This window comes from Schistocerca serialis, chromosome 7 (genome assembly GCF_023864345.2).
Source record: "Schistocerca serialis cubense isolate TAMUIC-IGC-003099 chromosome 7, iqSchSeri2.2, whole genome shotgun sequence".
Lineage (NCBI taxonomy): Eukaryota > Metazoa > Arthropoda > Insecta > Orthoptera > Acrididae > Schistocerca > Schistocerca serialis.
Genome location: NC_064644.1, coordinates 529,655,540 through 529,668,493, shown reverse-complemented (window position 1 = coordinate 529,668,493; position 12,954 = coordinate 529,655,540). Strand labels below are relative to the sequence as shown.

At 41.5% G+C, this 12,954-nt stretch overlaps 1 protein-coding gene across 1 annotated transcript in view; it reads right to left on the bottom strand.

The window, feature by feature from the left end:
- Window positions 1-12,954, bottom strand: part of LOC126413209 (modular serine protease-like) — a 215,597-nt gene that overhangs the window by 63,896 nt on the left and 138,747 nt on the right. Inside the window, exons 6-7 of the mRNA XM_050083106.1 lie at window positions 3,748-3,909; window positions 3,161-3,282 (exon numbers count right to left, since the gene is read on the bottom strand). Coding sequence (XP_049939063.1) covers window positions 3,161-3,282; window positions 3,748-3,909 — 284 coding nt within the window. The remainder of the gene's footprint in view (window positions 1-3,160; window positions 3,283-3,747; window positions 3,910-12,954) is intronic.

Sequence of the window (12,954 nt, the reverse complement as noted above, 5' to 3'; positions counted from 1 at the left end):
TAAACACCCATAAAATTCCTAAGACCTTCTATTTGGAGCTTTTTGAGGTGGAATTACTAAAGTACATAAGTTTTATATTGAGGAAATCATGTGTCAGGCTTTGATTTAATGAAAAAAATTTATTGAAAAAATCCTGAGAAGCCACAATTCAGCAGCAAAAAACTTCACAGAAGTGCACAAAAAATGCAGTGGAAGACATTACATGAAATGCATTATTTCTTCCTTCAATATACACTGTGTGTCTGAAAGGGAGGTTGAGTCTTAATGTCCTGTTTACAGATGAAGCTCATGCTTGGATAGGGTAAGAGTTAGGGTGCAGAAAAATCAGGTTCTTTTACTGCCCACAATGGTAAAATTAGAGAAATCTGGCTAACTCAGATGGAAGTCAATGATCTTCCTACTTGCATATCATACACAAACAGCATAGAAAGGAGATAAAATGATCTTATTGGGACAACATTCTGTATCCCCATCACAAGTTGTATGGTGGGTCACTGAACACAATTGTAACATCAGCAATGTAGGAAAAGACAGATTGCTACTTACCATAAAGAAGACATGTTAAGTTGCTGATGGGCATTATTAAAAGACACTTATATTAAGCCTTCGGCCAGAGTCTTCATCAGTAAAAGAAAGACACACACACCGCTCACACACACACAAACAAGCACACCTCATGCACACACGTCTGCCAACTCCAGCATCTCAAGCCAGAATGCCAACACAGTTGGGACACATTTGTAGATGCAGATCTACATCTACATCTACATAGATAATCCGCAAGCCACCCTACTGTGCATGGCATAAGGTCCCTGTACCACTACTTGTCATTTCCTTTCCTGCTCCAATCAAAAATAGAGTGAGGGAAAAACGACTGGGTACATGCATCCGTATGAGCCCTAATTTCTCATATCTTATCTTTGCCTCTTTAAGTGCAATGTATGTTGGTGGCAGTAGAACTATTCAGCATTTAGCTTCAAATAACAGTTCTCTAAATTTTCTCAATGGTGTTTCTGAAAAAGAACCTCACATTCACTTCAGTGATACCCATTTGAGTTACTGAAGCATCTTCGTAACACTTACGTGTTGTTCAAAGCTACCAGCAACAAATCTAGAAGTCTGCCTCTGAATTGCTTCAAAATCTTCCTTCAATCTGACCTGCTACAGATCCCGACCACTTGAATAGTACTCAAGAAAAGATCACACTAGCATCCTATATACGATCTCCTTTACAAGTGGGCCACCTTTCCTGAAATTCTCCCAATAAACCGAAGTCAACCATTCACCTTCCTTACCATAGTCCTCACATTCTCGTTCCGCCTCATATCACTTTGCAGCCATTATGCCACGATATTTTAAAGACTTGACTGTGTCAAGCACAACACTAATAATACTGTATCTGAACATTGATCTTCTTACTCAACTGCATCAGTTTATATTTTTCCACATTTAGGCCTAGCTGCCATACATCACACCTTCTGGAAATTTTGTCTAAGTCATCTTGTATCTTCCTACAGTCACTCAACTTCGACTCTTTACAATACACCATGGCATCACCAGTAAATAACTGTAGATTGTTGCCCACCCAGTCTGAAAAATCTTATGTACACAGAGAACAACAGTGGTTCTATCAGACTTCTCTGGGGCACTCTTGACAATACTGTTGTCTTGATGAAACTCACCATCAAGGACAACATACTGGGTTCTATTCCCTTCATTCACAGTTCACAGTATGTCACATGAGAATAGGACAAGCTGAGTTTCACATGAGTGATGCTTTCTAAAACAATGCTGATTCGTACACATAAGCTTCTCAGAGTCAAAAAAAGTTTATTATATTCAAACTGAGAATATGCTCAAGGATTCTGCAGCAAACAGGGATATTGGCCTGTAATTTTGCGGCTCCATTCTTTTACCCTTCTTACATATTGAAGGCATCTGCACTTTTTTCTAGTCACTTGTGACTTCAAGTTGACCAAGAGGCTCATGATAAACGTGAGATAGGCAAGGAGCCAATGACACAGAGCACTCTTTGTAAAATCGAACTGGGATTCCATCTGGACTTGGTGATTTATTTGCTTTCAATTCTTTCAGTTGTTTCTCTATGCTAGGTATGCTTATTATTATGTCATCCATATGGGAGTCTGTCTGATGGTCAAATGACGGGATGTTTGTGTGATTCTTCTATGTGAAAGATTTCTTGAATGTGATGCTTATTTACTGCTTCTTAAAAAGTGCTGTTAGTTTAGAATTCCTTATTAAATTGATAAAAATGTTTCTTCTGTGTCACTGATACACATCGTCACTCTGAATTGTCCTTATGGTGAACTCTCCAACAGCATGATGAGTGGGTCTAGTATCAACACAGGAATTACAAATTTTCTTACTTAAATTCAAGCATTTCAGCCAAAGCCTAAGCTTCCATTGGATAGTTGACTATAGATTAGTTTAGGAATTACTTTAAAAACATGACTACCTTCAGACATGTGGATTGTACATTTTGTGTGTTTTTTAAATGACAGTCTCACTAAGTTGAGCCAAATGTCACAGCTGTTGATGAATAACTAGTTTTAAGACTTACAGCGAACATTGCATAAACTCAGTCCCATGTCTAAAATGCTTGGCAATTATTCAGTACAGAAAACTGTTCTAGAAAATTCCTTTCACTCGAAATATAGTTAAAAGCAGTTAAAAACAGCATCTTAAGGCTCAGAAAATATGCCAGTTTAACTTAATTACTATCCACAGTAACAGAAATGTGAAATCCAGCCAGAAAAAGAAATGGTGAGTGCAATAGGAAAATTAAAAATTACAATTCAGTTATTAAAGATAGTGAGACAAGATGACAGAAGTAATGCACTGTAAAATGTTTTAGAGCCAGTACATTACCTGGTGATGGTTTAGGATACATTCTTCTCACATTCCACAGTAAACAAATATGCTCAGGAACCTGAAGGCTAAATTAATATCATTATCAGTCTACGACAAACAACAGCAGACTATTATTCTCATTTCGAATAAGGAATTTAATAAATGTTTTCATATACCACAATTTCTTCAGCTTTTATGACTCAGTTTACCAAAAATGAAAAGACTGACAAATAAAGTTTTCTAACACCCTACATGAGCATGACAGTGAACCTTCTCATCATTTACTTACTGCTCGTTCTTGTTGGCCAGGATCTTTAGTGGTGTAGCTACTGTGAAATTTTCCTGCTATTACTCTGAAAAGCTCCTCAGGATATTTCACATACTTTGCATTGTTCCAGAAGCAAATAGCAGCTAAAGAAAATAAAAATACAGTTTACTTCACTAATTTAAGAAAAATATCTCAGTGATATCAATAATCATTATTTTTAATTAAAAACATTATCAAAACAATGCTAAAGATTTAAATAGCCAAAGCTGCAGCAACAGCTGTGGCAGCAAGTAAGTGCAATGCAGTGTAAAGGGATTTTTTTATCTTGGGGAAGGAGGGGGGGGGGGGGGGATGGAAAGAAGGAAAACAGTACATAAAAAGGCAGGCAGGGTGAAGAAGGCAATGGGTAATAAACAATAAAATAGAACACAAAAGGTAAACACTAAATTAAAATATATAGATAAGATACATTTATACTGGAGGGAAGGTGAAATTACAACAAATCCTGGAAGATAACTAGAGTGAATGGAAGAAAAGTGTTTCAGAAGTACAGTGTGACAAATGTTTCATACTAAAAATTAGAAAACTTTAGAAAGACAGATACTTACATGACAGTACATATTTAAGAGAAATCAAAGAACCACCACAAATGTATTTGTAAATATTTTCCACATTTTTATAAATTGCCACATGCCATGGAAATTCTCTGTGTTGCACAGCTTCACCACCAGCTATAAGAGGGATGTGTTGAGGTCGGACCATTCCACATGCTAAACACAGAAATTATACAAATAAAGAAAGGCAAGAAATTGCATATGACTGTCCATATAATTTTATTCTAAAGAAAATCTCCACAAACTAATTATGCATTTGAATAGATATTCAAAAACATGAAATTATTATAATTATTTTATACAAAAACTAATATTATCTTGTATAGTGAAGGCAATTTTGTACATTTTTAAAAATTCTGAATAGTTTCTTCTATAAGAGAGAAAACACTAATTCATGCCATCAAAAAGTAAAAATTTCATAAATCAATGAAACAATATCATGAATATAATAGAGGGAAACATTCCACGTGGGAAAAATATATCTAAAAACAAAGATGATGTGACTTACCAAACGAAAGTGCTGGCAAGTCGATAGACACACAAACAAACACAAGCATACACACAAAATTCAAGCTTTCGCAACCAATGGTTGCTTCGAAAGGAAAGAGGGAAGGAGAGGGGAAGATGAAAGGATGTGTGTTTTAAGGGAGAGGGTAAGGAGTCATTCCAATCCCGGGAGCGGAAACACTTACCTTAGGGGGAAAAAAGGACAGGTAAACACTCGCACACACACACATATCCATCCACACATACAGACACAAGCAGACATATTTAAAGACAAAGAGTTTGGGCAGAGATGTCAGTCGAGGCAGAAGTACTGAGGCAAAGATGTTGTTGAAAGACAGGTGAGGTATGAGTGGCAGCAAATAGAAATTAGCGGAGATTGAGGATTGGCGGATAACGAGAAGAGAGGATATACTGAAGGGCAAGTTCCCATCTCCGGAGTTCTGACAGGTTGGTGTTAGTGGGAAGTATCCAGATAACCTGGATGGTGTAACACTGTGCCAAGATGTGCTGGCCGTGCACCAAGGCATGTTTAGCCACAGGGTGATCCTCATTACCAACAAACACTGTCTGCCTGTGTCCATTCATGAGAATGGACAGTTTGTTGCTGGTCATTCCCACATAGAAAGCTTCACAATGTAGGCAGGTCAGTTGGTAAGTCACGTGGGTGCTTTCACACGTGGCTCTGCCTTTGATCGTGTACACCTTCCGGGTTACAGGACAGGAGTAGGTGGTGGTAAGAGGGTGCATGGAACAGGTTTTACACCGGGGGTGGTTACAAGGGTAAGAGCCAGAGGGTAGGGAAGGTGGTTTGGGGATTTCACAGGGATGAACTAAGAGGTTACGAAGGTTAGGTGGACGGCAGAAAGACACTCTTGGTGGAGTGGGGAGGATTTCATGAAGGATGGATCTCATTTCAGGGCAGGATTTGAGGAAGTCGTATCCCTGCTGGAGAGCCACATTCAGAGTCTGATCCAGTCCCGGAAAGTATCCTGTCACAAGTGGGGCACTTTTGGGGTTCTTCTGTGGGAGGTTCTGGGTTTGAGGAGATGAGGAAGTGGCTCTGGTTATTTGCTTCTGCACCAGCTTGGGAGGGTAGTTGCGGGATGCGAAAGCTGTTTTCAGGTTGTTGGTGTAATGGTTCAGGGATTCCGGACCGGAGCAGTTTCGTTTGCCACGAAGACCTAGGCTGTAGGGAAGAGACCGTTTGATGTGTAATGGGTGGCAGCTGTCATAATGGAGGTACTGTTGCTTGTTGGTGGGTTTGATGTGGACGGACGTGTGAAGTTGGCCATTGGACAGGTGGAGGTCAATGTCAAGGAAAGTGGTATGGGATTTGGAGTAGGACCAGGTGAATCTGATGGAACCAAAGGAGTTGAGGTTGGAGAGGAAGTTCTGGAGTTGTTCTTCACTGTGAGTCCAGATCATGAAGATGTCATCAATAAATCTGTTCCAAACTTTGGGTTGGCAGGCCTGGGTAACCAAGAAGGCTTCCTCTAAGCGACCCATGAATAGGTTGGCGTACGAGGGGGCCATCCTGGTACCCATGGCTGTTCCCTTTAATTGTTGGTATGTCTGGCCTTCGAAAGTGAAGAAGTTGTGGGTCAGGATGAAGCTGGCTAAGGTAATGAGGAAAGAGATTTTAGGTAGGGTGGCAGGTGATCGGCATGAAAGAAGGGCTCCATCGCAGCGAGGCCCTGGACGTGCGGAATATTTGTGTATAAGGAAGTGGTATCAATGGTTGCAAGGATGGTTTCCGGGGGTAACAGACTGTGTAGGGATTCCAGGCATTCGAGAAAGTGGTTGGTGTCTTTCATGAAGGATGGGAGACTGCATGTAATGGGTTGAAGGTGTTGATCTACATAGGCAGAGATACGTTCTGTGGGGGCTTGGTAACCAGCTACAATGGGGCATCTGGGATGATTGGGTTTGTGAATTTTAGGAAGAAGGTAGAAGGTAGGGGTGCTGGGTGTTGGTGGGGTCAGGAGGTTGATGGAGTCAGGTGAAAGGTTTTGTAGGGGGCCTAAGGTTCTGAGGATTCCTTGAAGCTCCACCTGGACATCAGGAATGGGATTACCTTGGCAAACTTTTTATGTAGTGTTGTCTGAAAGCTGAAGCAGTCCCTCAGCCACATACTCCCGATGATCAAGTACCACTGTCGTGGAACCTTTGTCCGCCGGAAGAATGACGATGGATCGGTCAGCCTTCAGATCACGGATAGCCTGGGCTTCAGCAGTGGTGATGTTGGGAGTAGGATTAAGGTTTTTTAAGAAGGATTGAGAGGCAAGGCTGGAAGTCAGAAATTCCTGGAAGGTTGGGAGAGGGTGATTTTGAGGAAGAGGAGGTGGGTCCCGCTCTGATGGAGGACGGAACTGTTCCAGGCAGGGTTCAATTTGGATAGTGTCTTGGGGAGTTGGATCATTAGGAGTAGGATTAGGATCATTTTTCTTCACGGCAAAGTGATATTTCCAGCAGAGAGTACGGGTGTAGGACAGTAAATCTTTGACAAGGACTGTTTGGTTGAATCTGGGAGTGGGACTGAAGGTGAGGCCTTTGGAGAGGACAGAGGTTTCAGTTTGGGAGAGAGGTTTGGAGGAAAGGTTAACTACTGAATTAGGGTGTTGTGGTTCCAGATTGTGTTGATTGGAATTTTGAGGTTTTGAGGGGAGTGGAGCTGGAAGTTTTTGTACAAGGTTGGGAGGGTAATTGTGACCCATAAAGGACTCAGTGAGACACTCAGTATTTTGGAGAGGTATCACTCATCACTGTAGATGTGATGGCCTCTGGTGGCTAGGCTATATTTTAGGGACATCTTGGTATGGAATGGGCAGCAGCTATCAAAGTGGAAGTATTGCTGGTGATTGGTAGATTTGATATGGACAGGGGTACTGATGTAGTCATCTTTTGACATGGAGGTGAACATTGAGGAAGGTGACTTGTTGGGTGAAGTAGGACCAGGTGAAGCAAATGGGGGAGAAGGTGCTGAGGTTCTGGAGGAATCCAGATCATGAAGATGTCATCAATAAATATAAACCAGGTTAGGGGTTTGGGATTCTGGGTGTTCAGGAAGGATTCTTCTGGATGGCCAATAAATAGCCTGGCACAGGATGGTTCCATCTCAGATAGCCATACCCCAGATTTTTTGTAGGTTATGCCTCCAAAGGAGGAGTATTGTGGATGAGAATATACTTGGTCATGGCGATTAGGAAGGAGATTGTTGGTTTGGAATCTGTTGGGCATTGAGAAAGGGAATGTTCAGTAATGATACAGCCATGGGCAGCATGTACTAAAAGAACAGGAGCTGTGGAGAGTTGGTGGAGGAAGCTGTTAGTCTCTTTTATACAAGGGGGTAGGCAACGGGTAATAGGCTGAAAGTGCTGGTCTATGAGAGCAGAGATTCTCTCAGTGGGGGCACAGTAACCGGCCACAATGGGGTGTCCTCGGTGATTGGGTTTATGGACTTTTGGAAGCATGTAAAAGGTAGGAGTCCAAGGAGTGCTAGGGGTGAGGAGAGATAGATGGGCCCCAAGGAGAGGTTATGGGATGGGTCAAAGAATTTGAGGAGAGACTGAAGATCCTGCTGGATTTCTGGAATGGTGTCACTGTGGTAGGGTTTCTTGGTGGATGAATCTGACAACTGGCAGAGTCCTTCTGCAAGGTAATCCTTGCATTTCAAAAGAACAATGGTGGAGCCTTTGTCAACAGTTAGGATTATACAGTTGGCATCAGTTTTTAGGTGGTGGATTGAGGTTCTTTCTGCAGATGTAAGGTTAGTTTCACATTGAGAGATTTGGGGAATAATGGTGAGGTGCGGTTTGAGGTTAAGAAATTTTGTAAAGTTAGCAGGGGGTGATTTGGGGGTAGTGGGGGTGGATCATGGTTGAATGGAGGAGTGAACTGAATCAGGCGGCATTCAACATTTTTCTTTGGTTGAGTCTGATTGGTAGGGTTGGTGGCAAAAAGGTGTTTGCACTTAGGGACTGGGAGAAGGAGAAAAGGTCTTTAACAAGTCTTGCATGATTGAATTTGGGAGTTGGGAAAGAGATGAGGTTTTTGGAAAGGACTGATATTTCTATGGGGTTAAGGCTTTTGGAGGAAAGGTTCAAAACTGCATTTTGGGATTGTTTAGGTGCTGAATTCTGTATGGTGGTGGGAGGGTATTTTTTAGGATCAGGTAAATGTAGTAGGTCTGTGAGACAGTGTTCGTCAGCCATGAGAGGATGTGGGGGAGGATTGGAGTTTGTTGTAGAGGTGGTGGACAGTGGCAGTTCAAGATGACATTAGGAAGTGAGGAGGGTGGAGAATTTTTTGAGGTGGTGATGTGCATGTTGCACTAGTTCCTGGAGGGCAAGAGTTTCAATGTATGATATGGGATCCACTTTTTTGGGATTGCATAGCAGGAGAATTTTACAGATGGAGAAAAGGTATTGTGAGGAGGTTCAGGTTTGATTAACATGGTTTTGCAGGTCTCTGTTAAGGACTGGCAGAATCTGAACAGATGGAGGTCATTGTGGAAGGAAGGGTGGCAGCCAGAGATGGATAATTTGATGGTAAGGCAATTTGGGGGGATTCCATGAGCCAAGCAACAATATTTTGAAGAGGACAGTTGCTACTCACCATATAGCAGAGGTGCTGAGTTGCAGATAGGCACAACCAAAAAGGCACACACACACACACACACACACACACACACACAGTATATGGGACTGAATTCTTGATAGTGATAAGAAACTTTTCTGTATTGATGCAGATGGAAACAGCAAAGATCCATGGTGCTGGAAAAAAATGCAAATAAATAAATATATAATAAAGATTTTATTCATAACTTATGTATTTTTTCACTTTTCTGAATTTTGCAAGTGGGAATTCTCCCTGCAATATATCCTACATTCCCATAACCTTCTTGGCATCAATCTTTGTTAGTGATTGTTGTTACCCATTGAGTGCCTTCCTTACACAGCATTACACAATCCTCTATTCCACCAACACACCCAGTCTTTTTACTTCTCTCCATTTCTGCTACCCTCCCTCTCACCCCCACCTTCCATCTAACCTCCCAACTGCACCTAACTGCCCTACCAACTCTCCACCTCATCCCTGCATTCTCCCACTGACAGCACTTTACTGTTCCCCACCCCTACCCTGCTATTCCTCCCCCTCCCGACTGCAGCCTCCTCCTTAACCCCACCCGGTTTCCTCTCCCACCATGTGCTACTGCTCGTAGTCTGGCTTCAGCTGCCAGAGAGGGTGGTCATGTGTATGCTAGTTGCATTTTGGTATGTGCATGTGTGTGTGTGTGTGCGTGTTTGTATGTGTGTGTGTGTGTGTGTGTGTGTGTGTGTGTGTGTGTGTGTGTGTGTGTGCGTGCATGCATGCGTGTGTGTGTGCCTTTTTGGTTGTGCCTATGTGCAACTCAGCACCTTTGCTATATGGTGAGTAGCATCTATCCTCTTCATAATATTGTTATATTTCATCCTGAATCTTCCACTGTTTGATAAATCAATGGAAAAGTGTTGCAAACAACTGACAAGAAAATGCGCAGGGTGGCAGTGGGGAATGGTGGAGGAGATTGCATGAATGGTCAGGAAGTATGGAAGATGAACTTTAGTCGTAGAAATTAAATGATATACCTATAGTGAAGTTTTCAGATAGAGCATTGACTCTCTCACACTGCCTCCATAGTTATGTCTGTGGCATATCCAAATGCTCTAAAATTGGTTAACACATGATTCAACCATACAGGGAAATGGAGACACACAATGAAGCACATAACAAATTGTCATCTGCTGATAATGATGTTTCACACAGGTACACAGCATATCTGCATCCTTCACAGTGATCAGTCAACTTCTAATGCTATTCACATCTCTTATATATCCTATCTGCCCTTGTAACAACACTAAACATGAACAACACCAATCTATTGTTGTGGTCGTTTTCCCTGTCACAAAGCACTGCAATTCTAATCATTTACATACCTACCAATGGTGTGTACATGTGCAAAGTAACATTCACATTAGGCAATGTTTCAAAAATGGCTCTGAGCACTATGGAACTTAACATCTGAGATCATCAGTCCCCTAGAACTTGTTGTTGTTGTTGTGGTCTTCAGTCCTGAGACTGGTTTGATGCAGCTCTCCATGCTACTCTATCCTGTGCAAGCTTCTTCATCTCCCAGTACCTACTGCAACCTACATCCTTCTGAATCTGCTTAGTGTATTCATCTCTTGGTCTCCCTCTACGATTTTTACCCTCCACGCTGCCCTCCAATGCTAAATTTGTGATCCCTTGATGCCTCAAAACATGTCCTACCAACCGATCCCTTCTTCTAGTCAAGTTGTGCCACAAACTTCTTTTCTCCCCAATCCTATTCAATACCTCCTCATTAGTTACATGATCTACCCACCTTATCTTCAGCATTCTTCTGTAGCACCACATTTCGAAAGCTTCTATTCTCTTCTTGTCCAAACTGGTTATCGTCCATGTTTCACTTCCATACATGGCTACACTCCATACAAATACTTTCAGAAACGACTTCCTGACACTTAAATCTATACTCGATGTTAACAAATTTCTCTTCTTCAGAAACGATTTCCTTGCCATTGCCAGTCTACATTTTATATCCTCTCTACTTCGACCCTAGAACTTAGAACTGCTTAAACCTTACTAACCTAAGGACATCACATACATTCCTGCCCGAGGCAGGATTCGAACCTGTGAACATAGCAATCGTGCGGTTCAAGACTGAAGTGCCTAGAACTGCTCGGCCACAGTTGCCAGTGAGCCAATGTTTACTGGGGGGGGGGGGGGGGGGGGGGCTTTACCTGTCAGGTAGTGAATGTTCAGGTGTGATATTTTAATAAAGTGGGGCATGCAGCAAATTTTATGACTTACACAATTAATTTTTTAACATTTTTAGCTTCTAAATATAGACATCAACTCTTTCTTTCTTTTTTTAAAAAAAAAGTCTATCTATATGCTTTTTTGTGACATTTGGAAGGAACCTTAAAAAAAAGGCTTTGCTACCGTAATGGGTGTGGAACTTGTTCAAATAGTAACAAGGGAGCAGCACTGCCAACCACTGTTTACCATCAGAAAAAGAGGCCAACAAATGTCTACTGTATTAGGTTAAAACGGTCTGTTTACTTGCCCTATCACACTCAGATAAAATCCCAAGCTTTCGATGATTGCCTCCATCATTGTCATCATGGGCTATGTCTGGCTGGTCTGAAATGCACAGGGCTTCACTTCTGTGCCAAGAGGATGGCATCTGACTGACTGGATTATGTCATGATGACATCCTGGAAATGGTGCATAATGAAGTGTCACCAACTATGCCCATAGATTATTTCAGCGCTCTCTATCCAGCATTGCTTGCAGTAATATCACTTGCATCAGGTGATGAACTATGAATAGTCTTCTATTGTGCTCCTTCTTTTTGAAGTACATGTGTCTACACATTGCAAAGGGCATAGTCAGAGCCTCTATTAAAGTTGTTTTTACATAGGCTAATTTCAACTGCTTCCTCAGTCATAGAGTCCTCATAATTTGATGCGTGAGCAAGAATTCTCATTGGTTCACACAAAACCTTTTGTTTATTTAAGAAGCTGCACCCAGCCGCAGCTGATTTTTCAAAAATCAGATATTTAAGGTAAAGTTGATACGCAACACAGTGATCATCAACATTCCATACTGACTGGCCCACGTAAGTTCTGCCACACTCATGAGGAATATTATAAATCCCTGTCACTCTCAAGTCAAGATGATTTTTAACGGGTTGCAAGATTACTTGAATTTTCTTGGATGACCAGATGACTGGTCTGATTCCTGGCCTGTTTAGGACTCTCCATATCTTACTAATTCTTGCACCACAGAATACAAGCCATGTTATGTGTTGGTCCTCCTAGGTGAGTCGAATGACATTGTTTCTTGGCTTATCCCACATCACTGACTCATTACAACAGGCAGAATATCCATTCCTTCTGAACACCATCATCAGATGGTTAATCTCAGAGCTGAGGTGGTCTTTGTCAGGAATAGTCCTGGCTTTGTGTATTTTGGTGTTCAGCACAGCTTCCTTCTGGCTGAGTCATCCATCTAATTTTCAATTGATCAACACATCTAAAATAGGTAACTCCCCATTCTTCTCCAACTCTGCCGAAAATCTTATCTTATCATGTATACCATTCATATGGTCGATGAACTACTGCAGTACCTCACTGCCATTCGGCCATATTAAAAATGTATTGTCAGTATATCAAAAGAAGTAGGATGAACAGAAAGGAGCACTGTTCAACACTCATTCTTCAAAAGCCTCCATGAAAAAATTAGATATTGTTGGTGACAGTAGCAAACCCATGGCTGTTCCATCAGGTATTTCAAAATAATTTCCATCACACAGAAAAGAGTGGTTGTCAAGGTGTACAACAATCAATTTTAAAATTTCAGGGGGAAAATGAGCAACCAATACCATTAATGTCTCCTACTAGTACTTTGGTAAAAAGGGAGAACATGCTGAGGCACACCAAAATTTCACATGGGCCTATCCTCATCTTCTCTATGACATGAATGAACATTTGTGAGTTCTTAGCATGATGAATACAGCGCCCAACTATAGGTGTCAACAATTTTGTTATGTATACTATTATATTAAGTTGTCACTGTTGATGAAACCAAGATATGATGGTTTCAACTGAG